General features: G+C 40.9%; 4 protein-coding genes and 1 long non-coding RNA gene across 9 annotated transcripts; 3 read left to right on the top strand and 2 right to left on the bottom strand.

The window, feature by feature from the left end:
• Nucleotides 1–4: 4 nt before the first annotated feature.
• LOC135351830 (uncharacterized) lies at nucleotides 5–2,684 on the top strand. Of its 3 annotated transcripts, XR_010399513.1 has the most exons (4): nucleotides 41–928; nucleotides 1,330–1,376; nucleotides 1,428–1,650; nucleotides 2,237–2,684. It is a non-coding gene; the product is annotated as an uncharacterized LOC135351830 (long non-coding RNA). The 3 variants fall into 3 exon arrangements; XR_010399512.1 differs by having other exon boundaries at nucleotides 47–1,376; XR_010399511.1 differs by having other exon boundaries at nucleotides 5–1,650.
• A 374-nt stretch (nucleotides 2,685–3,058) lies between these two features.
• LOC135351819 (uncharacterized) lies at nucleotides 3,059–4,313 on the bottom strand. The gene has a single exon (XM_064550928.1). It carries the CDS (start codon nucleotides 4,189–4,191, stop codon nucleotides 3,181–3,183), a length of 1,011 nt encoding a protein of 336 aa, XP_064406998.1. The 5' UTR covers nucleotides 4,192–4,313; the 3' UTR covers nucleotides 3,059–3,180.
• An 18-nt stretch (nucleotides 4,314–4,331) lies between these two features.
• On the top strand, nucleotides 4,332–11,913 carry LOC135351795 (V-type proton ATPase subunit H-like). 2 transcript variants are annotated; one of them, XM_064550904.1, is made up of 16 exons: nucleotides 4,332–4,529; nucleotides 5,609–5,687; nucleotides 5,937–6,036; nucleotides 6,667–6,756; nucleotides 6,979–7,016; nucleotides 7,381–7,444; nucleotides 7,860–7,964; nucleotides 8,205–8,302; nucleotides 8,670–8,777; nucleotides 9,175–9,259; nucleotides 9,549–9,623; nucleotides 9,814–9,914; nucleotides 10,323–10,401; nucleotides 10,755–10,903; nucleotides 11,393–11,506; nucleotides 11,766–11,913. In XM_064550904.1, exons 1-16 carry the CDS (start codon nucleotides 4,460–4,462, stop codon nucleotides 11,800–11,802), a joined length of 1,392 nt encoding a protein of 463 aa, XP_064406974.1. In that variant the 5' UTR covers nucleotides 4,332–4,459; the 3' UTR covers nucleotides 11,803–11,913. The 2 variants fall into 2 exon arrangements, with proteins under 2 accessions (XP_064406974.1, XP_064406966.1); XM_064550896.1 differs by having other exon boundaries at nucleotides 4,332–4,538.
• An 85-nt stretch (nucleotides 11,914–11,998) lies between these two features.
• LOC135351786 (dynein axonemal assembly factor 3-like) lies at nucleotides 11,999–17,954 on the bottom strand. Its single transcript, XM_064550884.1, has 15 exons — nucleotides 17,766–17,954; nucleotides 17,585–17,632; nucleotides 17,428–17,522; nucleotides 17,279–17,372; nucleotides 16,829–16,922; nucleotides 16,718–16,781; nucleotides 16,507–16,589; nucleotides 16,268–16,358; nucleotides 15,950–16,075; nucleotides 15,185–15,307; nucleotides 14,583–14,787; nucleotides 13,556–13,655; nucleotides 13,129–13,203; nucleotides 12,574–12,655; nucleotides 11,999–12,136 (listed from the first exon to the last, which is right to left on the bottom strand). The coding sequence occupies exons 1-15, from the start codon at nucleotides 17,848–17,850 to the stop codon at nucleotides 12,077–12,079; spliced, it is 1,425 nt and encodes a 474-aa protein (XP_064406954.1). The 5' UTR covers nucleotides 17,851–17,954; the 3' UTR covers nucleotides 11,999–12,076.
• A 740-nt stretch (nucleotides 17,955–18,694) lies between these two features.
• On the top strand, nucleotides 18,695–27,534 carry LOC135351772 (uncharacterized). 2 transcript variants are annotated; one of them, XM_064550865.1, is made up of 6 exons: nucleotides 18,696–18,917; nucleotides 24,460–24,780; nucleotides 25,333–25,718; nucleotides 26,270–26,480; nucleotides 26,603–26,683; nucleotides 27,078–27,534. In XM_064550865.1, the coding sequence occupies exons 1-6, from the start codon at nucleotides 18,803–18,805 to the stop codon at nucleotides 27,416–27,418; spliced, it is 1,455 nt and encodes a 484-aa protein (XP_064406935.1). In that variant the 5' UTR covers nucleotides 18,696–18,802; the 3' UTR covers nucleotides 27,419–27,534. The 2 variants fall into 2 exon arrangements, with proteins under 2 accessions (XP_064406945.1, XP_064406935.1); XM_064550875.1 differs by lacking the exon at nucleotides 26,603–26,683 and having other exon boundaries at nucleotides 18,695–18,917.
• The last annotated feature ends 1 nt before the right edge of the window (nucleotide 27,535 follows it).

Here is a 27,535-nt window from a genome sequence, read left to right as displayed (position 1 = left end):
TGATCTGTACATGTAGCCTGCGCCTATAGCCAACTAGTCTGGCCCCGGACCACTCCCTTGCACGTGATCTGACATGTGCCAGGGAGAAGGTCTGGCATTTAGAGTCACTTTTCTTGGTTCAGATGTCAACATTTGTGGGAAAAAGGACATCTTGGAGCCGATATTGGTATTGAGCAATAGCCTGATTTATGGACTGCAGTGTATAATCTCATAATAATTTTTCTTGGCTTATAGTTATGTTTAAATCTCAACAATTGTAGCCTGCTCCAATATGGCCTTTTTCCCAGAGCCTGCCACATTTCTCCAATCAGATTCCCAAGAATGCAATTAAACTGTCACATGATTCCACTTCACAGAGGAGGTTGATAGTACTTGACCTTTGTCATTTTTAAAACTATGCCAGTAGGCAATGGCTAACTTAAATTCCTGTATACATCAACTAAAAATGTTATTTCAAGTACAGAGAATCTTTCAAATCTCACTAAATCTGTATAGGACCAGCCAGTTTTAGTATTGTCACCACGCCCATTTCCGACACGCCCACTTTTGACTGTCTGAAAACCTGTGACTCTGTTTGCCAGAAGACTCTCTCCCCCCCCCCCCCCCCGGGAGAAGATAAAAGTACTAATGAATCCACCCACGCGAAAACGGTGGTTACCAGGACCTCTAGTGAGAGGGGCTGGGATCGAGGCTAGCACTTTTTGATTATTCTCTTCTTTTGCCATTATCTTGGTTTATTTAATTAATTTCAGACCTTCAGTTCTAGCACTCTGTTTTGAGGGTATTTCTTTCTCCTCTATGTTCTACTTACTCTGTTGATTGCCGTGGAGTTCTATTATCGCTGACAGATCAACTCCTCATTGCATGCTCAAGCAGCTTCTGTCGTACTTTTGGTCAGAGGGTATTTCATGATCCACCACGACACAAGGTATACTCTTACAAATGTGCATGTATATATATATAGACTGTTATTGGTCGCCTCAACAGAGACCTTCTTTTTCTCAAACATGCATGCAAGTGTGTTTTATCAGGAGCCCATAAAGAGAAGGAGCGGCCAACTTCAACGTACACTCGGGGATCACATCTCGTAATTGCCGGTGAAACCGCACTTCCTTGTATGGAAGCGACTAAGTGCTTGCAAACCGCATCCCTGCATTGCGTATAACACGTGTAGGGATTCAACCACTTAAGTGACCCTGCATATATGGAAATGCGGTCATAACCACTTACGAGACGTGATCCCCGTAGTTAGCCGCTCCTTCTCTTTATGGGCTCCTGGTTTTATTGAACTAACTAACTGCATAAATTATTTGTCTTTCTATTATACAGGCCAAGTTTGGAATGGCAGTTGTAGTAATCGTGCTCAATACTCTACTGTAAGTGTGACCATTCAATGGCCAGCTTATAATTATTATAATCCTGTATAGGGCTTACGTTGGCTATAGCTCACAGACATCCAAGTTTGCGTTCTATATATGCTCATGATCATCATTTCCAACTGTACAATGTGGCATGCAGATATACTATTTCATCACAAACTTAAGGCTGTTTTTGGGGAGCTAAAGTACAGGAAACTAACCAAGACTGCTTTATTCGGTGCATGGTCTTCATATTCTCTCCTGGGCGTTTGCTTTAATATTCTTCTCAATCGTAAGTAAACCTTTATATTGGGCATGCACAATAATTTTCCCGGGCTTTTGTGGGAGTTATGAAGAGATATATACAAGGATGGTCCTAGAGCCATTACATATAAGTATAATAATTTATATAATTAATTGTTAAAACACCACGTGAATTAAATTCCTCTTCTACTCTATCTCCGTATTACTAGAATGTTTTGCGAGCATGCATCAAACATTTGCCAACTTTGCGATGGTTGATCAATTCGCATGCTTGACAATAAAATCCGTAAAACCTAAATTATTATATACACACGATCCTTGCCAGAACGCAATAGTTAGATCGCAAAGGGTCAAATTTTCTGCTGATTTGGCTCATTCGCAAAGCTTCTTCATCCTCAAAATATTCTAGTAATACGGTATGATGCATTTAGATACACAAACACCGAGCATAACTATATAGCTATATAAGTCAAGGTCGTTTGAAAATTACCGCTTGTGCATGCATGCATGTGCTATAATATAGCATAATTATAATTATTCATACCATGCATGCAACAGGCATTCTTTTCGAAACAAAATTATAATTGTGACTGAGCATGCATCTCTCACTGCAGGATGGTATTGATTGGGCTGCCTCTGCGGCCGTCTCCAGGGACTACAATAAAGAGTGCATTCTGTTTGGATTCTACGATGCTCACGATTTGTGGCACCTTTTTTCGGGGTTTGTGGCATTTTTCAGCACTATGCAACTTATGACTATGGACGATGAGCTGGAGATATGGCCCAGGGATAAAATTATGACCTTTTGATCTAACTTGTGCTATAGTGCATTTGGCCTGGACATATCACGTGACTCCAATGACCACAATGCACTGAATTCGAACTTATAGTGATTCATGCACGCATGTCGGACCTCCTCTGTGTAATTGTATATATAGAGCAATTATTTTTGCTGTCAACTAGTATATAGTGTGTATAATTATAATTATAGTGTATTCTAGCCAAGGAAGCATTCAGGTGTCGTCCATGCACTGATGTAATATAATAATATTTAGAAACGTATATGCCTTAAGTTAAGTGTGACAATGTTTTATGGGTATATTACCCGGAGTAAAGGCCACTCCAATTAGTGATACTCTTGTTTCTGGTCCTGAAGTTTCTCTAATTGCATGCGGGCGGGCAGCTTTTGTCATTTTGTCATTATTCTTGTTTTACCGTATGAATATCATAATCACTATAATTTTTTTGTAATGAGAAACTACTAATCTATAGTTTGCCTGGCCTTACGGCCAGAATACACAAACAACAGTCAGATTTACCGTATTCCTCCTGCATGCGGTTACGCCTCGAGGCATCTTCATACAAACAAATTGACAGGGGGGGGGGGGGCAAAGGGTCACATTTCAGAAAAATGGGGGCCATGCTTCACCAGGAAATTTTGACTGTCTGATATTCACATCTTGCGTTTTTATGAAGTACAAATTTCAAAACACAGTTATGAATAAAAATGCGAGTGGCAGCCTAGGTGCTAAAAACAACTTAGTACTGACAATATTGTTTAAGCTAGATTCTCGTAAGGTCTATATGGATGTACAGATAAATCACGTTCGCAAGTTTGTTGGCCCAACATCCACTTTGGGTCATCATTTGCTAACCATTGCTGTAAAATGGGCTTGAACGATTTTCGATACTTTTCTGGTTCTTCTAACCGAATGTCAGCAACAAAATTATTGAAGGCATCCTGTAAAGGCAGTCTCTTTTGGTAGTCGCGATGCTGTGGGTTGGGTGTTCTAAAGCGAGGGTCAGTAACTACCTGTCCATTAAACCGGATATTCAACCTGACATTTGTATACTCTTGTGAGTACCACCAGCTCACTGAATCGTACTTTGATACGTATGGAAGTATGTAGTCTATCGCTTGATAGTGATAGGCAATAAAGAGGCCGTCTATTCTATATATTTGTACATATCTTGTGAGTTCACAATCCAATCGCTCAGGGAGAATTGTTGTAGGGAAATAGTTTCGCTTGGTATAATCGAGGATGACAACTACAGCAGGTTGAAAGATCTTGAGAGATTCTTCGTACATCCTAAATGGATTCTGTGTATTTTTTTTATCCACCGGTATCAGTTGAACATCATCGTCCATGAAAATGTAGTGGATGTACTTTTCTTTCCTTTTCTTGGCTACTTCGTAAAGCAAGTTTCTTCCAGTAGTCCAGGTTATAGACTTATTAGAGTTGAATATGTATTGAACATGAGGCAATGACATGTCAGCACACTTCGTTTTGTAACTGAGGATGATGACATCACACTGACATGCTTTAGAGTCACCAATCACTTCGGGAGACTTTAGATAAGTTGGAATACAGTTTTCTGTTTGAGTTAGATAGATAAAGCGAGTTGGTGCAACCCCCGTGGAGTGTTTTGTTTCAGTAGCATTTGTTTCAATAGCATTAACCAGTTCAGCTGGCTCAGTCGTGAAGAATAACCTTGCGTAAAACCATAGCAGTGTGATACTGCCAAGCGAAACAATAAATAATAATATCACCTTAAAAATTTTCACCATAATTACAGTTAGCCTTGTTTCCAGGATTTTCTTTTCTTTTGTAGAGAACTGACGAACACATTATATTATATTATATAGAATGAAGCTTTTACATCTTTGTTCTAATTACAGCGCCACAAAAAATTAAGAGAGCAAAGGTCAACCAACCGTCACATGATGCTGACTCAGCAACCCCAGAGAGAGATCAGGATCTCGAGTACAGTATAGTACCAGTGCATACTGTAGACGTAGACACTGTTTGCATACTTCAGAGACACCGGTGAGACTAATGGCGGGGGGCTATCAGAAACTGGACAACATCATCGACCATGTCGAGGAGGCACATCAAGAAAGAAGCAGTACGCATGGTTTGTGTGTGTGTGTGTGTGCGCATGTGTAGAATTGTAGTGTGAGTGTGTTTGTGTCAGATATGACTGTCCCATATTTTCAAGACGTTTATTGGATGAAGAGTTAATGCATGTAACAGCTACGTGTATTAGCGCCAAGCGATATACAGTACTTATCTAAATAAGGCGCCGTTTTAATAATTACGTTTTGAGGCTAGTGTACCGTAAGACCTCGATTTAAGGCGACCCTCTAAATATGCGACACCCAGGAGCTTCAGCAATTTTCTGACCTCAAGTAGCGACAGCTGCGTTGACAATTATTTTTTAATGTCGCGTTGTAAATGTAGCCACTCCCTAGCCTCGATTGTAGCCCACTGGAAAATCAGTGTTTTTAAGCGGCCTGAAATCGAGGCAAGTAGACTCTGTAAAGTTACCTCCAATTAGATGCGACCCTCTAAACATGCGACACCAGGACTTCAATATAATTGTTCAACCTCCAAAAGATGCGACCTCTGGCTTCGTAATTATTAAAAAGTGTCGCTTTAAATCGAGATCTTACGGTAATGAATTTACAGGGTGTCATACAGGGGAGAGAAAGGAGGGATATCCCCCTCTAGCTCCAATCCCCCCCCCCCTCATTCAGGTACTATAGTGTCCATAGCTGGCAATTTTTCATGCTAACAGGGTATTGAAATAAGATTTAACTTTTTTTTAGCAACATTTTCTGGTTACTTAGTCTTTCTTATTTCCCCCTCTACTTCAAAATTCTGTATGACACCCTGATCTATATGGTGGCTTAATTATGAGAGAAATCTCCAGAGGTAGAAGGAGGGGTCTTTTTAGATACACGTACATGTAGAACATTCTATGGCAGATAAAATTGTACCACATTTAATAGTGATACTCAAAATGGTCTCCCCCTAGCTTTGCAGCCTTTCTATTCTACTATTCTTTTAATAGAATCTCGACAACTGATATTGTCATTTGTCAGCTTGTCCTCCTTTCAAGCCTAATAGTCTGCCCTTTACAGTCGGTAAATGGAGGCTGTCATGTGACTATGTGATGATACCTTGTTGCTTGTACTCTCACAGCTTCGAGCACCTATAATCGCATTGCTGTGCAAGCAATGGAATTGAGAAAGAGAAACTTCAATTTCTCGTCGTATTACAAGTAAGACACATATCATTATTCCTTCATTCTCCACTTCTCTCTCATTCTTTACCATTAATTTTAATTTCCTATTCTATTCCTATTCTACTCTCCCTTTCCACATACACACGCACACATACAGTTAAATTATGTGACTGCATTCAAGCTCATGTAACCATAGTGTTCTGGCCTTGATTTCAAGCCTCTAACCAAACCAAACCGTCCCCCCCCTCAACACACACACACACACACACACACACACACACACAGGAACCAGGCGATCACAGACACAGAGTATCACCTTAGTGACCAGATCATTCCTGTTGACTCTGAAGAGAGGGCATTCATTATCAAGAGAAAACCAGACGTTGTAAGTTAGTAAGTTAGTATCAGTGCTTACGATCCAGTGGTACTGTACCCTCACGAAAATAAGCCCATCTCCTATTTTGCTTCGAAGTTTTTGCACAGGGGTATTTTGACTCGATAATACGCCCACCCACAGAATGAGGAGTTTGAGCATGCGCAGTAAGAAGCTAAGTGCCACATGTTCACATGTGAAGAAAGCAAGTTTTAGGTAGTAGCTATTTATTCCTTGCTAAACCAAGATCAGACATATAAGTTTCTCTGTGTGGACCTGTTTGCCCTTGAAGATGTATATGCAGGGAACAACTAGTCCTATTTGCAGAGAAAGGGAACAATTAACATAAATCTGAGAACAAAGTCATCACCTAGGCCAATTTGCAGGTTACCTTGCCTTGGTTTGCTGAAACAAAAGTACCTGATAGCTCTCTAGATAGGAGTATGACCTACAACTTTGTCCATCCTTCGGGAAGAAAAGGGCATTTCTCCACTGGCTTACTCTCTGTACATGTGTGAGGATAGATACTTAATTATTCATGACGGTATACACACCTCATGAAGTAGTTATGCTATAACTGTAATATCCGTATCAACATGTATGCATTTCACCTCGTCCTGTTGCTGTAACCATATTTTGCAGTGTGTTCAACTCTTCTTGAACCTGCTGTCCAAAGTGAGAAAAGATGAATCGCTACAGATGATCATGACCGTTCTCAGTGACATCACAGAGGTGAGAGCACTTGAATTCAAAACATAGATTTGTGGCTGCTTACAAAGTCTTTGGTACGTACACTCTGCAAAAATAGTGACGGCCCTGTGTATCAGAGAATCAAATCAAAGGCTGTAGAGTTGTTCAGTTTGCTCCTTCTCTCACGAGTACATGTACTAATTTTACTACATGTAACATTGGTGTGTGTGTGTGTTTTTTCACTAGAACAATTTCTCTCTATAGGATGAAAACACCACTAAACTGTTGGTAGCCAACCAAGGGTAAGTGTTGTGTGGATTAAATATACACCACGGTATTGTATATTGTATGCAGCCATGTACATGTATGCATGACTGTCATTGCTTCTGGTTAGAGGTTGTTCGTTGTAGGTACATAGCAAGCGTTATACTTATGCCAGTTGATTATACTCACAACATAACGTATAGATGATGGTGCACATGACCCGAGAGTTGTACCAGATTACATGTACATGTATGTTACTTGTACAATCATGACAGTACTTTTGTTTGTTGATCGACGCGTTTGTTGGTTCTTTTGTTGAGCGTATAGCCGTGTTTACAAGAAACCTCTAATGCATGTTGACCCCCCCCCCCCCCCACACACACACACACATACACAAGCTAGGTGTGAGCTGATAAAACCACTACTGAACATTCTCTTTAGAAACGACAATTACAACAAATTTCAAGTAAGCCTGCCTCTACAACCATTGTGTACAATTTTGCCTAACTCTCGCCACTACTATAATGTATGTATCTGTTACATTTTTAAATTGAGCTAAGAACTCTCAAAGTTCATGTTTGTTTTGAGTCAACAGTTAGAGGCTGTCCAGCTAATGTAGCTACATGTGTTGTATGCTCGTCTCTAGTCTCTGCCCTAAACCACCCTCCTTTATAGCACATCTCTAGTCTCTGCCCTAAACCACCCTCCTTTATAGCACATCTCTAGTCTCTGCCCTAAACCACCCTCCTTTATAGCACATCTCTAGTCTCTGCCCTAAACCACCCTCCTTTATAACACATCTCTAGTCTCTGCCCTAAACCATCCTCCTTTATAGCACATCTCTAGTCTCTGCCCTATAACCATCCACCTTTATAACACAGGCTAGTCTGGTGGTTGCTCGACTGGCTGCCAGCAGTAAGGACATTCTACCAGCTGATGACCTCAGGCAGTTCCTCTCCTGGACCATAGGACAACTCAGCCCAGCCGTGAGTGTCTCAATCTTCCTTATCCTATTGTCTGTATAATTATTGTGTACATAGAAGTTTTCTTTTTGAGGCCAGGGCTAATTTTTAATGTATTTTCTCTATTGCTCTAAACTCCTTTGTCGGTAACATGTCTACCTTACTAAAATGGAGAACCTACTAGTCGTTGTATTTACATGTACACCAATGTTGCTCTTCAACCTTCCCTCACATTTGATTTTGCCATTGCTGTGTGTTCTCCAGATGGAGCAGTATTGGGAGTGTGTGTCAAAGACTCTCATGACCTTCCTCAAGAAAGAGTGCTACAGAAACGACTTCTACAGTGCCAACGGAATCAAACCGTGAGTCAAACCTTTCCTAGTACAGGAGAGGGAGGGGTACCATATCCAATATTAGTTCTTTACACCAAACTTTTGCTGTGTAGTTTCTGCAACAGAGTGTTTTATTGCGGAAGTGATCTTTGTGCTACATGTATGTCTTTACAGTGTTTTATTGTAGTAGTGATCTTTACCTAATCTCAATTTGTGCTATGTTCTATAGTGTTTTCTTGCGATAGTGATCTTTACCTAATCTTAATTTTTTGCTAAATCCTTCAGTGTTTTCTTGTGGTAGTGATCTTTACCTAATCTCAATTTCCACTTGCCATACTTGTTCACTCTGCACTGTATACATACATGTAACCCTTCCACACTACACACACACATACAGAGTCTTGGATGTGCTGGATCGCCGTGTCTCGTTTCAGCTCCACTACCAGCTGGTGTTTATCATCTGGATGCTCTCCTTCAATGTGGAGATTCTAGAGAAGATGAAGGAGTGAGTTGAGGGACTTACTTCTACAGTAGTAGTGGGTGTTACTATAGGCTAACCTGGTACAGTGTTTGGAGCTAGTTTTATCATACACTATTTTATTGCTGGGGCTTAGCGAGCTATAGATGCTGTAGTGTTACTGCTAATAAATTATACAGTATTTCATTGCTACATGTAGTAGACTAGAGGCGTACAATTTTTAGGTGTGAGCATATGACCTAATTGGGACGCACGATATCTGTGTTCATTGGTAGGTCTGCAATACCTGGACATTTAGTGCAACAACTAAACCCATTTCAAGCTAATGCATCTTTATTTTTATCATGCTAGTTTTTGTTCATACATGTATGTACGTGTGAGAGTTGTACATGTGCTTGCACTATATACATGTATGACTGTGCAGGTACCCAGTTGCCGTGGTGTTGTGTGATGTCCTCAAGGCCACTAACAGAGAGAAGGTTCAGAGAATCATTCTAGCCACCTTCAGGGTGAGTGAGTGAGTGAGTCTCATTCCTAGTGGTTCTTGACAGTTGGATTCCTGCATGGGCTTATACATGGTATCCCTGTAGTCAGTGTTCTATAATACAGTAAGGTAAATGGACCCTTAAGATTCCGTAGCATGTGTTTAGACTTGTAGCAGCTGGGCCACTTCTTTATTACAGCTACATGTACTGTTGGTCACGCCCAACGGTAACCCAGGGCTACATGTACATGATTGGTTCTAACCACTCAGATAAATGTATGTCACTCCTAATACATGTACTTTGTTATTTGCAGAACTTCATTGAGCTGCCGTCCAAGACCATCTCTGCACTGTATGCAACAGATATCATTCACTTCAAGGTTATTCCAGTGAGTACACCTTGCATACACGTACACGCACTGTACACATACCGTACAGCGGGTAATTTTCAGTTTGTGATGAAATCTTCAGTTTGTACTTGACTAACTCAAAACAGGTCATTTTACTACAGTGTGTATGTACACTGTGCAGTGCAGTGTACTTATCCTTTGAGTTGCCATGGTGCCCCTCCCCCCTCAGGTGTTGAGTGTGCTCATGAAACAGACCAGAGACGACACGGACCTCACGGAGGACGTTGAGTTCCTGCACGAGAAACTTAACAACTATCTACAAGACCTCAGGCAAGGGGAGGGGCTGCATTGTATTTAAGTGCTTTACTTCTTGGTCATAATTTCATACTCTACAGTATAGCAGGTAAATTTGGCGAATCAAGGTGATGGTGGCCAAATTATCGCCAATGTTTTAGCTTGATGTTTGACATTAATAATGCCACAGCATCACTGACTGCTCGTCAAATTTAAAATTGCCATTAATAGTTCGCTAAATCACACTGTACTCTATTGTGCGTATCATGTATACATGTGTAAGTCTCCCCTGCAGAAGTTGGCTTAATTATAGGTTCTTTCTGGTGGTTGCTCTATGAAATCATTCGCACAAAACTAGCCAAAGGCTACATGATGTATAATTCTGTACACTTTAGTTGTTATTCTGCATTCAGATTACTGATTACTGATTTGTCTTGTTCACAGCTCGTTTGACGAGTATTCCGCTGAGGTGAAGAGTGGCCGCCTGGAATGGAGTCCCTGTCATCGCTCGGACAAATTCTGGGTGAGCTCGCTAGCTGTTTAGTGCACTCGTATATACAAACATGCAGCTGTACCAGCAGGTGGCTTGTAACAGTATGACATGCTATAATAACAGTGACAGTCTGTTGACATGTTTGTGGCTTGGTCTGTGGTCATGTATACATGACTGTATTTTAGAAATGGTGTGGATGATCCTTACCTATAATGTATAGTTAGTGTGCAGATGTGTGCTATCCCTTAGTAGTGATATTTGTGTGTGCACGCTATTTGGACTGTAATTTACATGTGAACACAAATACTCCATTGATATACTACTACAAGTACTTGTAGCTGCTACATTTCACATCTATCCCCACAAACACACCCCTCCTTCAGAGAGAAAACGTAATGCGCTTGAACGAAAACCGTCACGAGATATTGAGAATGTTGGTGGCCATTTTAGAAGAGTCTCAGAATTCAACGGCCATCGCTGTGGCGTCACATGACCTGGGAGAGTATGTGAGATACTACCCCAGAGGGAAGAAGTGAGTTCAATAGCAGTCCATTTACGTGTATACTGCTTACTGTACCAGGAGTACGTGTATAACTCTGTACACAATACAACAGACCCAGACTACTCAAATGAAATCTGTTTCCCAATCAAAGAGTTTCTCCAACCTCAAAGAAATACAGTCATCACCATGTACATACATGTATACCATTTTTACGTTCAAGAATGTGTTGCTCTACATAATTATCGTCAAGACTACTCTTGATACTGTTATAGCGAGTATATTTTGAAATGTTCGTGTTTTTCGCTGATTAAGAGAACATTTATACTAGCTCACGAAATTAATGCATGTTGCAAAAGGCTACTATTCCGCATCCCCGAAAACCTTTCTAAAGGTATTTCTGCAAAAGTTTATACCCGCTACGGTACTGTAACAAAACTGCATGAAATAACAATATAATATATCTGAAATCAGTACAATGTTACCCCCCATATCATGTACCACGTACCCCACACACTGTAGAAATGTTGACGAACTTGGAGGAAAGAGCCTAGTGATGAACCTGGTCAACCATGGCAACTCGGAGGTTCGTATGCAGGCACTACTGGCCATTCAAAAGATGATGGTTCAAAACTGGTGAGTGCATGAATCTGCATGCATTGTATATAATTATGTTGGCTATGCAGGAAATCAGTATTATACAGTAACAGTAAAAAAACCAGGGCAGGCTGCCCAACTGCGTGTGGTTGTAAGAAAGCGGTGGCCTGCTAACACAAGTTGAAACACATAATTATATGCTATGGATATACTATTATTATAGAGTTTTGCTTGCTTATATAGGGTGACCAAGGCACAATATGTAGTCCAAGAGTAATTTGCTCTCTCCTCTATGCAGGGAGTATCTTGGCAAGCAGCTGCAGGGGAAGTCATGACAATGGACGATCTGATTGCCAGCTATATAGCCGTTGTAGTTGATAGCACTTAAGTATTATAGGCAGAGCATTGTTGTTTATTTTGTCAGCGTGATAATGATATGTTCCGTATTATTTGTGAGTGATTAATGCATGCTTAAAATTGTCCATTGCCTCGATTATGCCTCCTGTGACTATGTTCTTATTGAACAATGAATATGAGTAACTAAATAACATGATAATTAATTTTTACAGTGAAAGTATAATTATAAGGTTGCATAATTATAATTATTAATTAAGTGTCCCTGATAAATGCTAAGTGGCTCGGGTTGTCTTCTGAGGGGAGTACTGGGATCTGCACGGATATAAAAGTCAGGCAACATTTACACGAGACACGAAAAATATAAACTTGAGGCTGCATGAGTGTTGTATGATAATTATACTGGCACAAGTACAAGAGCATAAGCTGTCGATGCATGCATGCATGACAATTAATTAAAGATTATCTTGCTATAATAATAATTCATTAAAATTATACATGTACAACAACCTTACCAACATTTAATTATGCCTCGACGTTATGTGACCGTTATACCTTAACATTATGTGATATAAGCTATATAATTATAATAATAAAAAAATTATAGAGATTACAGTACATGCATGTAATAGGCAAGGAATTCGAATAATTATATAGCTCAAACCTATTCAACGCAGACAGATCGACAATGGATGTGATATCCATAGCTATACACACATTTATTCATGTGTATATATACGTATAAGTTATACCTTAAAGCCAACTGACGTGGCCATACTGGTGATCTTCTGTACATACTCCACTCTCTTGTCTTTCTTCAAGTCCAGCATAAACCTGGGGCAAAGACATGGTATACTGTATGACCAACACATTGCTTGGTAGTAAAGAGATGGTTGTCTATATAATTAATATGTTTGGTAAAATTCCAGAAACACCTCATTTAATTTAATTGACGTTACATACATTTTTTATGATCACCCCCGGAGGGCCGGAACACATTAGAGTCATTAATTACAAGTCATGTCAGGGTTTAGGGCTTTTGGATCGATGCCACCATAGAATTCAAACGTGGTATAAATGTGGTATATAACATATAGCTCCCTAAAATTTGGGCCAAAATTTGCCTCATGGAAATATCCTGATAATCCCCATTGTCTATAATCGTAATCGATGTGTACAATATACATTGTACAATGTAAAATTAATTAATTGACTTACGTAATAGGGCATGCAAATAATTATCAGACACTGAAATACTCATAATAATACAACTATAATTATATGCACTACTGCATGTATACACGTACTTTGCTGTTTCCATGACGAGTGTACAGCCAGGTGAGAAGGTAGTGTGTATGCCACTGGCGAGGTGGTGTACCATACTGTGATGAGAGAGCATAACTATTGATTAGCATGTCATAAGATGAACCTGTTCAGACAGTTGTGTGTATACGTATATATAATGTATGGTTTCATCCAAAGTAGGAATCCTGATTGTAGTGGTTGTTGCTTCTTTGCTTATACCAGGAGCCATAATAATTTCTAAGACTCAATCCAGGCTTCTTTGCTGACTTTGCTGTGCTCCAAGTCCACAGTGCAAGTCCCATGCACCACTAAAATGCATGCATACTACTGCATTTATTGTATAACACTCTTCTGTTTTCGATTAATTCACGTCAACAGCCGAGCTAGGGTTCAGTGCTCTAGTTGCTAACTTAAGTCATTATGATGTACCTGTTAGAGAGGTAGACAACATCAAAGAGTTGTTTGAATTTTTCTTTTCTCCCAATTTCCGAGGGAGAATTAAGGGGCAGCAGAGTCACAGAACACGACCCTGGGAACACAGAGAGAAAAGTAGACAAAGTGAAAGTGAATTAAGTGCATGTGCAAAACATCAACCACCAACTATGAGGGAACTCAAAAACATTCAACTCCTAATTGTGTACTGTATACCGCCAAGAGTATAACGTATTACTAGACTGTTTCGCGAGCATCAAACATTAATTTGCGAACTTTGCGATGGTTGGTTGATCAATTCGCAACAATAAAATAGTACACGATCCTTAATTGCCAGAGCGCAATAGTTAGATCGCAAAGGGTCAATTTCTCTGCTGATTTGGCTCATGCAAAAATTTTTCACCCACAAAATTCACGGTACCCGGGTAATTTTTGTTTGTACAAATTAATGTTCGCATTGTTAAGGTTATATTTGGGATTCTAAATAATATTATTTATACATGCAGTTCAGGATAGTGACATACGTAGAACCATTGCGGTAGAATAATTTCGCACTTATCATTTTCGGATGATGCTCTACAATACGGAAAATAAGAGAAATTTTCACCATACGAAAATAACCCGCTATACGGTGTCTATACTCAAATCTATAGCTATATATAAAACGAATGACACTAATTATAGTGTTCTTAATTGCTATTGCAATTGGCATGCGATTGGGCATGCTCATGCATCTTATGCAAGTCATTCACATAACTATATAGCGGGTTATTTTCGAGGCACTTCATGTATACATTTTCACAGATTGCTCATGCATGCAACTAAACATTTCGTGGATTTTATTTTCGAGGATAGAGGTTCAAATGACCACACCCTACGGTCTCTCGATACCGGAAGTAAACAATAATTCTTAATTTTCAAGGTTTGAGGCCAATACGCGAAAACTGAAAATTTAGTGCCTCGAAAAACATGCAATTCAAAACCAAATATACGGTAAGTAGCTATGTTGTAGTTAAATTCTTACCGTTGAACAGAGGTCCTCTTAGACTATGCTCGCTGCCAGGTGTCTTGTCGTTGATTACTGCCTCCTGTTCCTCATCGATTTCCTCAATGACCCCCATTTGACTTGTTTCTTGCTCGGCAGTGGTTGTGGGCGGGGCATACTCCTCCCCAGTTATCAGCCGGTGGAACAAAGACAGGAGATTGTACTCTGAGACGTCACTACTCGTCTGAGCGAGGGAGTAGGGAGATGTACTGATTTAGTGGATTTAGTGTATCAATTCAATTCGCATTTCTTTGCTGCTACACTTGGACACAATGTATACAAAGCAATGGAAAGTTCGAGTGATGTATTCAAAAACCGTGAAAGGATTGATTCTAGGATAACCTTATACAATACAGAAACATTCAACTCCTAGAATTGACAACAAGTTGCCTGCTAAACACAGGTTGAATGAAACACATGCTATGGACCTATTAACCTGATTGTGTTATAGTTATACATGTATAGAGGGTGACCTGCTGATAGGTGACCACTGTAAGTGGGGTGTATAATTATACATGTAGATCAAAGGTGATCAGCTTACCATACTTTTTATACAAGCTAGAGTTTCCAAAAACACCTACCTTGATATGTCTTCCGTTGTGTCTGGTGAACAGTTCCTCGTTGTGAGACTCCACCCCAAATGAGAGGTAGGGACTGGACACTATGTCCCCCCAGTACCCACGTCTTGCCACCTTGTCAGCGCCCTGTGAATGCAAGTGTGTGTGTGTGTGTGTGTGTGTGTGTGTGTGTGTGTGTGTGTGTGTGTGTGTGTGTGTGTGTGTGTGTGTGTGTGCATCAGAAATAATTGAACATCAATTTCAACATACCGTATAAGCTCTTTTTAAGGCGCCCCTCTAATTAAGATGCGCCATGAAACCTCTAAAGTAATTTTTGAAACTCCAAATGGAGCTCCACACGTGTGAGTAATTATTTTTAGACAGCGCGTTATTGGTAAATAGAAGTAAAATGAGCAAACAGATTCCTTCCACATCTGGGCAGCCCCCAAGCCAAAACTAACCACAGTACATCTTTACCGTGTTCAACCTACGCACAGGCCTGTTGGAATACCAAGAAAAACTGCTGCAGGTGCCACATGCACATGGTTCATTTACAAAGCTGTTTTTACCTCTAATTAGAAGGCGCCCCTCTAAAGACGCGCCATCCAGCCTCGAAACTAACCTCCTAATAGAGCCACCTTTACCAGCGTAATTATTTTAATATGGGGCCTTAAAAAGATCGAGCTTACCATCGATACAGCTATTTAGCTACAGAGGAAAATTAATTTCAGAAGGCGCTAACCTAGGGATACACAAAATGAATTACTTTACGCCTACAAATGTATCTACCTCTTTGAGTAATAGTCCAGAGGCGAGAGTCATGTTGGACGAGGTGTAGGGGGCGTCGCCCCTCAGTCTGAATGCCACACCCCCCTCTCGCCACCCCTGGTACTCACGGGAACCGACTACTGGAGCCTGGGGAACAATACAGTAGAAGGCTCAAACACGTATGCATATAATTATACTACTACTTGTAATTTTTTGCTGCAGCTGTTACAGTGTTGTATAAACGTCAAGACATTTTGAATGCCAGGCTTTAATTGGCCAAATTATGGAATTTTACATTAACGACCCGTTTTCTTATTACATTGTATGTACAGCTAATACCATGTCGGAGAGGTGCATGTTGTAGTCCCAATCGAACGCCCCACTCCTGGAGTCGTACCGTTGACCCAGGTACTGCCTCAGGCGATGCTCCCTACGCACACAACAAGAGGCATCACTGACATAGTAAGTATAAGTAATAATAGCTATTTCTGTCAACCAGAAAAACTATTGTGTTACAGTAAATGTACTGCTTGCGACACTTAATATAATACAGACAATTAAAAATAATATTGACTCACCATAGCTTGGCCACATCAAAGTACTTCTCATCTCTGTTTCTCCAGAACTTGAAGATGCTCTCTAGAAAGTCCCTCTCTTTGTACTGAGTGTTAAAGCATACAAATATAAAAATACTGTGGTACGTCACTATGGTCACATGCACCCTTGGGCAAGGTAGAAAGTTTTGCCAGCATTGACAAACAGATCGAGAGAGAGTGGTAGGTGACTGACCTTTAATAGACTGATGTCTAGGATCGGCACACACTGCTTCAAATATTCCTCATCAGTCACCATCCTATCAATGGACGTTAATCAATAACACTGTGGAATGATCTCACTCACTTGATGAGTTGAGACGCCTTCTCCCTGAGGTAATCAGCAGTGGCTGGTCTCACCAGAGTGTTGCCATAGAGCTCTAGAAACAACTCAACCCTCTCTGTAAAAGGGCGAAACTCAACTCAACAGTTTATCTCAATAGAATGGTGGAAGTCCCAGGCTACAATTAATGCATCCAGCTTTCAATAGCAGGGCTGCATCCAGGATTTTGGATCAGGGGGGGCGAATTGGGCAAATGAAAAATGTAGGGGGGGGGGCAAAGTAATCAGCAGTACAAATACCTATTAATGAATCTGCCAGATCCTAGGGGGGTCACCCCCCCTCAATGCAGCCCTGAATAGCTAGAGAGTAAATATCTTACAACTTGCTAATGCATAATATTGCTCTCCTCTTAATTGGTATAAATTGGTATATCTTACACTGTGACGGCAGGTGTGAACACACACAGCTCTATACCTTGAAGTCCCATTTTCTCCGAAGGCTCAAACAGTAGAGACAAGAAAAGCAGATGGCGAGCATACACCTCCAGACAACCCTCGGCTACATAAAACTGGAGGATGGAAATTACTGAAAGGCTACAAATTTACGAATTACTCTTTGCTTACATGTACTGGTTTGTTGGTGTACTTATGAGAGTGTACAAGTGTTTTAAACACATGCCGCAAATCAGCAGCTCCAACCAAGAGGACGTTGACCACATCTGCCGTGATCGAGAATTTTACCCTGAATCAAACGGCCAACTAGATCTACTCTACGATTTACCTGATTGGACTGTGGGAGGATCTGTAGCAGGGCCCTGTTTGGCTATACCTATAAAGGAGAATGAAGAATCTGTATTAGTATTATATAATTTATAATAGCTGGATCTAGCCAGGATCTAGGAATGGCTAGCAAACTGATTGAGAGCTTGTACGGTACGTACGTATGTGTGTATTTTTAATACCTTTTTGTTTCAGATCACCCAGGTCAAGTGCTGGGGAGAACCCCCACCAAGTCACCGCACCGAATCCATCAATATTAGCAGCCATTCTTCACATCCTTAGCTCCAGTTCTGCTTCAAATTCAAAGAAATCCACCTCTTCAAACAGCCATGTGGTCTGACTTCACAAATGGTGTGCACCACATTATCAGATCCACCCCCAAAAACCAGTTGCAAAGAAGCCATCCATCTGCTGAGCTGCAGGAGACATTTTTTGGGACTATGAAACTATTGCGTCTATAAAAGACAAACTGTAAAGTGATTGTTGGGTGGTGATTTAGCTGACCAAGAAAACAAATAATGATGAAGGAAATATTAATTAAAACTCGGAGATGAGAGTCGAGTTCGAGTCAGCGTAGCCATTGTTATTTGAACAAATGAATTAAAGTTATAGAACTGAAGAATTATCAGAAATGTCTAAAAGAGTATGCCCTGGTTGCCATGGAATTGATATGCAAATGTTTACGGATGGTCACCATGATGGAGATGCCTGGTTTCACTGCCACACGTGCGGCTCTGAAGGTTGTGTCTATTACGAAGAGATGGCCGAGTATTTCTGCGGAAGAAAGCGACCTACGAAATCACCTCCCTTCAAAGACAATCAGCCCATCCCAAGAAACCACGGATGGCGCGGATCGATGACTCCGAGTGAAGTAAGAGAATGGATGGTGAAAAATAATGTGAGGCTTGATGCAAGAGGATACGTTATTAAAGACAAGTGATTTAACACAGTCATTAGTTTTTAATTTTGCTCTTATGTGCAAACATTTACAAAGAAGTGCAGTACATGAATCATTGGAACCTCCATTTACACCTGCGGCGAATATGTGTTGCTATTGCTTCAGTTAATAACCGCCCTCGTGTGTATTTAAGAATTGGGGGTGGGGCTGTGGTGTACAAAGGAGGTGCATAAAGACACGTTTGGCACACTAGATTGGACAATTTCTTAGCTTTTATACTAGTTACAAACTCAGACAAGTCAGTAAAGACACAGCAACTCGATGGAGGGACGATCATCAATCTCCGGGCCATGCTGGCGCTCCTTGAGCTCAAGACCTCGCATGCTCGCAGCTCTCAGCTTCCTACTGCTGCTACTAGCTGGAAGATCTTTACAAGGTACGTACGTATGGTAAACTGTGTGTGCATGGAGCTTTGGTACTAAAGTATAAGATTGGTTTATGGATCTGCAGTTGTTATTTGGAAGCGCTAAACAGCTCAGGTGTCAGATTCTCTCCTAATTTGCATATTTGCAGCAGCGTGACCGACTTGTTGCTACTTGACTGTACAATATCATATCTGTGGCAATACATAGCGAGCTTATGTCTGTAAGAGTGCACATGGCTTGGTGGCCCTGTATGTATGTTAGAATCACATGAAGAGGAACTTCTATGGTAGGCACTAGCTTGCTGTGGTTGATGGCGGTAGCTCTGCAACTGCTTTGATCTCAGCCAGGATCACGTTACACTCTGTAGATACAGCAGACTCCAGCTAGTGATAGTTATTCAAACGGTTTTAATTGTTTTTGATGAGTTCAGGTCCAATTTGCACACTCTCTTTAATATGATTGTATAGGTATAGTTGTTAGTTGGCAAGGCTATTATCAGATGAATAGAAGCTGCCTACTACCTAAGATGAACTGTTACAGTACTAGTTAGTCAAAATGACCATAACATCTCCTATTCTATTTTGTTTCGTATGCACTCAGTGAGTGCAGGAGGGCAGATTGAATCACGTTGTTGTGTCTTGTAGTGCTATTTGCACCATTTCTATTAGTGCCTTTGTACACATCCCTTTGTTCTCTCCACACCTCGCTCTCTGCCAGGGTGAGGTGCATCTATCCAGGAAGATTACATCTTAGTCTACATGCACCTTTTACCCTTCCACTGTATATTAAATTCCACACTGCACTGTGTTAGTGATAGTGGTCATGTGGTCTGTTTGTTGTTGCGAGTCATGACAGCAAGATCTGTGATGCTGATAATGTTCTGACAAGAGAGTACCGGTACAAGTACACTGCATTGTGTGTGTAGTACAATCAGCAATTTATAACAGCAGTGAACAGTCACAGTAAAATGAGTCATTACTTCACGGCATGTGTGAATCCTTCCTGCATGTGAGTGATAAAATTCATTTTATCCCTTATCTGTTTCTTTTTTTTCAATCACGCCCCCTTGCAATGAATAGAATGCTTTGTGATGCGTTCCTCCGTCCTTAGTTGTGTAACTCTAGAAGCCTTTGATCCTGCACCCACCTTAGAAATGGGAGGGGCTGCTAAATGTAAGCAACTTCTATCAATTCTGACACTATAAAAGTGTCCCATCTTCCTTAACCACAGCATTGTCAAGAGTGTAGAGGGGTAAAGGAAATAAACAATTAGACAGTGCCCACTCTAAACACTCTAGCTGTATAGTGATTCAATTATTATACCTATTTGTGGTTCACCTCCAATTAACCCAATTACACTGTACTTGATAATCATGTAGTCCTTTCACCACTAAAATGCTGTTTTGTGTAGGCTCTGTCAACTAATTGAATATTATGATCGAAGCTCAAAGAACAATGGGTATTTTATTGATTTCCAATTGTTCATTATGGTTGAACTTCATTTGCTGTGATGTGCATAGTTCATTGCAAAGGTTGTTTAATGTACACTATATCCAGTCCGTTCAATGAAAGTTACGTATGCTTGCAAAGTCCCACAGGCCACAGGTGCATGACTCATAATTTATAGTATATTGCACATTACCGTGTGATTTCTTCATGGGAGAGCTGGATTTACCTGAATAGGTTGTCTTGAATAGCCTTGTTGGTCACTCTATACTTATAGCCAGGTGCATCTACACACTGACCTCGTGTGTGTCTATAGCCAGGTGCATCTACACACACGAGTGTTGTGTGTGTTGTTTGTGTGCGTGCGTGTGTGTGTTGTGTGTGCGTGCGTGTGTTCCCTTAGGGGGATCAAGCTAAAGGTGTGGCAACATTGAGGGGGTGTTGTTTGCAAATTTCTCTCGTTAATCTTCCCCCTATTGAATAAAATAAATACTAAGCGTAATTAAATATTTAATACAATTTGAGGCTAATCTGTGTTCAGTGATTTGGGAATCTCATGAGTTGTTACTTTCTCAGTATGTACCTTTCGAGAGTACATTTATTTGTCAACAACTTATGTCGTTGATATACTCTTGATATTATGTCATTATTATATTGAAAGGCGACCTCACTACATTCAATGTGTGTTTAACCCCTTTCATCTTCCTCAGATAGTTCAGTGATTAAACGGCACACTTTTGATGTTGTGAAATTACATTTTTAGGGATGGAAATGATGATAGGATGTTGACAGCTATGTTGCCATGTTGGTGGTTTGGTGACTTCCTGTTTCCTAGTGTGACATAAGGGATAGAACCAGCCATCTGTGGTTAGAGATTACACACACAGCTTGTGGTAGTGTATGTGGTACTGGGTTGGTCTCTGCGGGAAATAGAAAAACCTCAAACTAAATTCATGTTCAATTTGGCTATTTTGATAATACCCCATTATCACCTTCGATTCCTGTAAAATAGCTGCTAAAGATTTGTTCCTCGTCTACTCCCTGTGATCACTAAGTATATAGTCGTATTCTTGCATTTGTGCATATAATTATATTAGTATAAGAATTCTAATCTAATAATTATAGAATGTTGACAGCAGATTGTTTATGTGTGTGTACGAGTTGTACTTGCCAAGTTGTTTGGACTACCAATCTTTCTGTTTGTGATAGCATGTTGATTCTGTTGGCATCATCCACGATCGTTTGTTGCTCACAATCCTTCGCAACAGTCAAACCATCCTGTCATATGTTGTGTAGTGTCAGTGTCACTTCCTCCTGATTTTGTTTCATTATTATATTCTAGATTTATGGCAGTAAACCCACCAAGGCGAGGGAGGGTGAGGGGGGGTGAGGTGGTTTACGTTGCCAAAAATCCCTATATGAGTGTTATATATCCTATATGGCTATGCAATATGCTATATGCTGCGCATCTGTACTCCCCTCCATGGTAACTCATTTTTGAATTAACTTTTTAGCAAGCAAGCCAACATTTCTGGGGGAAAGTATAGTATAGGTGTTGTGCCCAACAATTGGCTTGCATGAGATTTTCCCTCGATAATGGGAATTTTTAGGCTCAAAATGTAAATAATAGGTGATTTGTAGTCTTGATCTAATTTTGGAAAGCTGTTTTGTTCACTGGCCAGACCATCCCGTGTGGAAGCGAGTTTACACGTTGTAGTTCTTGTTTGGTAGTACATGTAGGTCAAATAATTGTCATCTGACTTTACTACTGCGCAAGTCCATAGAATTGTAGTATTACTACATGTGAGTACAATATATCTTTGTACTAATTTCTTTGCTCAAACTTCTAAGATCTAACTCGAAAATTGATTCCAATGTCCGAACCTCAAGAAAAAGAGTAACTGCCATGCAGGATCGGATGAGCACGCATGCGTATTACATCCATTACATCCACAGGAATACGCATGCGTATTACATCCACAGGAATACGTATGCTGGTTAATTTAATTATCACCTTTTGTTTGATTGTGACCTGTTAGCAGCTTCTTGTATGGGCCTGGCTCTGACTGTGGCAGTAACTGCTGGACATTGCAGTGTTAATTGGCTGTGTATCTTCACTCTTTGTACACTGATCATCAATCTAGTGTGTACTGTTTTCAAGCCCCCCCCCTCACACACACACACACACACACACACACACACACACACACACACACACACACACACACTACACCTATTTGTCGCTTATAACCATGAATGTCATAATGACTAGTGTGTACGCTTTGTTTTTATCAGGGGCGTGTTTGTTGGGACAATTCCAATCCTTTCGTAAACAGGTTATCACATTTTTCTTAGAGTAGCCACCTACAGAGTTTAAATTACATTGTCTTTATTCATTTATTCATGGTGAATGCTAGCGTCAGTTATTTGGTGGGTGGAGACTATGAATGATGGGATGTGTGTGACCATTGGCAGTGGAGATCTTTTGATAGTAGCTATGCCCACACACAACACCTTTATTTTAATTACATTGAGATTGCTTTCAGCTTGTATCACCATTATTGTTGTCATACCATCATCTTTGATCATTCCTCCATGTCTTGTGTCAATGTTTGGAGTGAATGTTTACTACCTATTTTGGCAGCAGTCCCCCAACATTGACATTCTCACTTTAGTCTCACTTTAGTCTACCTCCTTCCCTTCCCCTGTGCATTGTTTGCACCCTGAGAGCAGACAACCCACTGAAGTGTGGAGGGAGTGTGCGCTGTGTTGACTGACACTGTGTTGTCTGGTGGGGGAACGTGACAACCCTAATTAATTTGATGGGAATTAGTTGGTATTGTGACTTACATACATGTGTATCATTGTGCCTACAGGGGTATCCCACGGTTACAGTGTATGTATGCATGTACAGTGTAATGGGCTGTGGTGCCTTGCCCATTTTGAAAGTCTTCCCGGCCTGCTTGCATGCATTGAAGTTACTCTCTGTCCATATATAAAGTGATATGTATATTCTGAAAACGGTGACGTGGTGTCTTGCTGCTTCACACGTATTTCTCACTGTATATTTACTGACTCTTTGTTATGCTTCTTTAGTGATGTATTAGATAATTACATAATCTTGCAGCCGTTTCCTGTATACAGTCAATATTAATAGCTTCACACGTGCTGCTCCTTTGTGTGTACATGCGTCTGTATAGATGGTTCTCGTCATGTGTTGGCTTCCACTTCCCTGAAGAGACCCTATCTGCTTTCAGACTAGTAGCCCTATAGGTCACCTACACAGACAGGCTTCATACACTTATCGCTTACCTTTAGTTGTTGTAAGTCCTGGGAAGCTTTATACATGATTGTATCACTACCTTTCTTATGACCCTGACTTGAGTATAATAATGCATTAATTTTGCGATTGCTTCATTGACCTATTGATTGAGGAACTGTGTGAAAGTACACTATGAAAAGAGTGGGGAAGAGTGGGAATAGTGCATGGTACTGTACATGTATTATGCTTCACATGTGCATTATAATTATGCTGGGTCAGCTTGTTGACTGTGAGGTGATGGTGCATGTATCAGCAGGCTGGAGATTTCTCTCACTCAATGAAGAGTCCCAGTGGGCCTTTGCTCTTGCCATCAAGGCAATTTTCAGCCCATAGTTATAGTTAGTGTGTTATGGCCTGTGTGCATTCATTATCTGCACGGTCAGGAATGTTATGTCTCATTAACTTTTCCTTGTCGAAAAGATATTCATTTTGGCTATAGTCAAATCAGTGGGTGAATAATTTGTTTCCGTTATAATCCTCGCTCTGTTTGTTGTGGATTCTTGCAATAGCTGGTTAAGCAATAGCTTATAGCCTTGAGCTTAAATGGAATCAGGTGTTGTTGCTGAAATTAATGATGATATTACATGCACTCCTGCTACATAGCAATTAACTGACACTAATAATTATTGTGATTGTATAGTGTTAGTGCTGTCAGTAAAAGCTATCAAGTGTGCACACGTGCCTGATACACACGGAATATTCATTATGCATAATTATACTGGCCTCCATGCACGTACCCTCACTGTTACATTCATCCTAACCGCCCCCTCACACACACACACACAGATGAGTACACTTTCATTGAGGAACCAGAACCCTACTACTACATTGTGGAGGGGACGGCTGGAGTAATCCCGTGTGCCGCAGATGTTGCCCTCGACGACGGGACAAGTCGTCCAATCAGCGTCACACTGGTACTCAACTCTGTGCCATTGGATATCCACGCTATCCAATCGGATACTCGTATATTTGCTCACCTGACGAACAACGTGGTGGTGGGACTGCTACTAGTGAACGCAATGGCTAGTGACTCACAGACAGTGCTGGAGTGCGTGGTGATGGATGGGAACACGACCGTACTGTCTGCTTCTACAACCTTCCTTATCGGTGAGCTTATTGCATTTGTGTGTACAGTGTGGTTTAGTCTCAAAGGGCAGCACTGCTATACTTATTCGTTATCATGCAAGTTGATGATAAGGCACTTACAATTAATGAGAGGGAATTAATTATGTGTTGACTGTCACAGGGAATTATGTGTTGAGACTGTTGACTGTCACATTGTCTCCTAGTATTGATTATGTGACCACTCTTTATGGGTTTGAGGTTAAAGTCGTGTGAATTGGTTAAAATTAGGGTAGATTTTTTGGACCTACCCTGTTATGATTGAGGGCAGACAAACAGGATGGGTAGTGGTTGAAGCATTGTCCTCATTGTCAACACTACCATAGACTAGAGCTGTAGTAGTAGCCTAGAGTCTCCATCAGTGTCACAGTGTTGTTGCGCTAACAGGTGTTTAGGTGCTTCACAATGAGTCATGTCCCTGTAATAAGTGCATCACTTTTCAATTGAACAATTTTTCACTAGGTCCATCATATACACAGTTGCACAGTAGCTCTCCTATAATTATAAGCACTCAGTACATCACTCCCTTCCTTGCAGGTGATGGTCGTCCACTGACACCGCTCTCTCACCCGGTACAAACTGCCGAAACCATCCACTCCATCACACTGGGGTGGGGGGAATCCCTCACACCCTCACACGCCCCCATCACACACTACACCATCCTTCTCGTGGAACTACTCGAAATCGAACGAGAGATCATCTTCGAGTCGTTTTCCAACGATACTGACGCTGAAGTAACTGGGCTCTCACCTGGTGTGATGTACAGGATCTATGTGTACGGGGTAAATGATATCGGAGAAGGTCAAAGGTCAAATTACGTGGTTGGACGGACAGCTAGTTCACTGGTGCCCCTCCCCCCAACTAGACTGAATGCGGAGGTAGTAGAGCGAGGGAGAGTGTTTGATGTCATCTTGTCTTGGATGGTAAGTTGTGTGTGAGCTATCTTATAATAGTAGTACATCTTATAATAATTCATGCGAATCGTCAAAATTGTTAACGGTTACAGTAAAATGCATGTATAGCTCTGATGTGTATATATTCAGTGGAACCCACGTGGTAAAAATTAATTGATTATTAGTTAAAAAGTGCATTTCTTACTGCCTAATTCCAGCTCAAAGTATGTGTGCGTGTTCACTGCTCTACCTTTTTAGGTGGCTGTTACTTACAACAGCAGAAACCAGTAAACACCTTGTTACTATAGTGTACACCCGCGCTAACTTATGCAGTTCATTTACCTAAAGGGATGTGTTTGTTGTCATAGTGCTTACCTCTCACACCCACTCAAACCATAGCATCGTATGGCTTTAGTTGATGAGTGTTGGTGTTGTAGGTCTATCCTCAAAGGCAGTCGACAGGCTGTGTGGTATTTGATTAGTAGTTCAAATTGCAACAGGAATTTACCGTAGAGTGATGTGTTTTTTCATTACCTCAGGTGGTTTGTTTTGTTTACTCCACTCAATTTATCCCCCAACAGCCGACCCCGGTAGAACCAGATATGATGTCCCCCATCACACACTTTGTCATCTACTACGGCAGAGACGAGACAGCTCTCATGAACTACACCACCACCCACACTGAACCCACACGCTACAACATGAGTGGGTGGACAGAGAAGGGGGAATGGCTAGTAGGTGTGGCCTCTGCAAATAATGCCGGCATAGGGCAAGCCTCCTACACAGAGATCGGTAAGTGACTTTATAATTATGAAGCTTTGCATGCATGTGGACTTCATTTTAATGTAGCGTATAGCTATACATTATTTTAAAGTTTGTGGCATACAATAAGACAGACTTTTTTACCTCCTCAGTCTTAAAGCCCCGTACCGGTTTTCCACCCCCTGAGACTACAGTATCTGACTCACAAACTACTACAGCTTCCACAATCATAGGTGCTTGTTTACAGTACTATACATAATAGGCACTTCACTATACATTACATGGTGCACAGCTGGTAGGTTCAAGTGGACTCATGCAGGTTATCCTTTGCTTCATAATAGTCAGGGTGTCATACAGCATTTTGAAGTAGAGGGGGAAACGAGAAAAGTAACTAGAAAATGTTGCTAAAAAAATGTCAACTGTTATTTCAATACCCAACTATGGACACTCAGAAAGTGGAGGAAATTAGAGCTAGGGGGGATATCCCCCCTTTCCCCCTGTATGACACCCTGATAGTTGGTGCCACTACCATTTAGTACGGTACACAAGCAGTGTTTAAGCAGTGTTTTTGATGTATAAATGAAGCAATGTTTCTACGCCCTTTGTTCTAACCCCACCCCCACACAGATACAGGCACAAGTACGGGCACCACCACCACTCCCTTCAATCTCACCACCATCGTGGGTATCGCTGGAGGCTGTGCCGTCTTCCTAGTGGTTATCCTCATCATTATCATCACTATCTGTATCGTACGTTATCGAGTGAAGATACTAACCAGAGAGGAACAAACGTACATACCACCACCACCAATTGACGAGCTGGATGGATCACCCTCCTCAAAGCATACTGGGAGAGTGTCAGACTCTTCCTACTCAAGCACAGAACTGCAGACTTTAGATAGCGAGCCCAAACGAGCTGGGTCTAGAACACCACCCCCCACTAACGATTGTGGCTCACATTGTGTATGACCATGCGCACAGGCTAATCATCAATTCATTTTATGTACTTATCCATTTCTGTTTTGCATAATTTATATGATGTGCACAGTTTCCGTTGTCTTTAATAAATTATTAATGCATGTGAAC

This window comes from Halichondria panicea, chromosome 1 (genome assembly GCF_963675165.1).
Source record: "Halichondria panicea chromosome 1, odHalPani1.1, whole genome shotgun sequence".
In the NCBI taxonomy this organism is placed as follows: domain Eukaryota; kingdom Metazoa; phylum Porifera; class Demospongiae; order Suberitida; family Halichondriidae; genus Halichondria; species Halichondria panicea.
This window is presented reverse-complemented; position numbering and strand designations above follow the sequence as displayed.

Excerpts from the sequence above, each read along its gene's own strand:
- LOC135351819 (XM_064550928.1), bottom strand. The coding sequence starts at position 4,191 with ATGGTGAAAATTTTTAAGGTGATATTATTATTTATTGTTTCGCTTGGC.
- LOC135351795 (XM_064550896.1), top strand. The coding sequence starts at position 4,460 with ATGGCGGGGGGCTATCAGAAACTGGACAACATCATCGACCATGTCGAG. Across the intron at positions 7,017-7,380 it reads CTGTTGGTAGCCAACCAAGG|GTGTGAGCTGATAAAACCAC; the intron begins GTAAGTGTTGTG and ends TACACAAGCTAG. Across the intron at positions 10,904-11,392 it reads TACTACCCCAGAGGGAAGAA|AAATGTTGACGAACTTGGAG; the intron begins GTGAGTTCAATA and ends CACACACTGTAG.
- LOC135351786 (XM_064550884.1), bottom strand. The coding sequence starts at position 17,850 with ATGGCTGCTAATATTGATGGATTCGGTGCGGTGACTTGGTGGGGGTTC. Across the intron at positions 16,590-16,717 it reads TAGACATCAGTCTATTAAAG|TACAAAGAGAGGGACTTTCT; the intron begins GTCAGTCACCTA and ends TTTAACACTCAG. Across the intron at positions 12,656-13,128 it reads CTCGTCATGGAAACAGCAAA|GTTTATGCTGGACTTGAAGA; the intron begins GTACGTGTATAC and ends TCTTTGCCCCAG.
- LOC135351772 (XM_064550865.1), top strand. The coding sequence starts at position 18,803 with ATGGAGGGACGATCATCAATCTCCGGGCCATGCTGGCGCTCCTTGAGC. Across the intron at positions 18,918-24,459 it reads AGCTGGAAGATCTTTACAAG|ATGAGTACACTTTCATTGAG; the intron begins GTACGTACGTAT and ends ACACACACACAG. Across the intron at positions 26,481-26,602 it reads AGCCTCCTACACAGAGATCG|TCTTAAAGCCCCGTACCGGT; the intron begins GTAAGTGACTTT and ends TTACCTCCTCAG.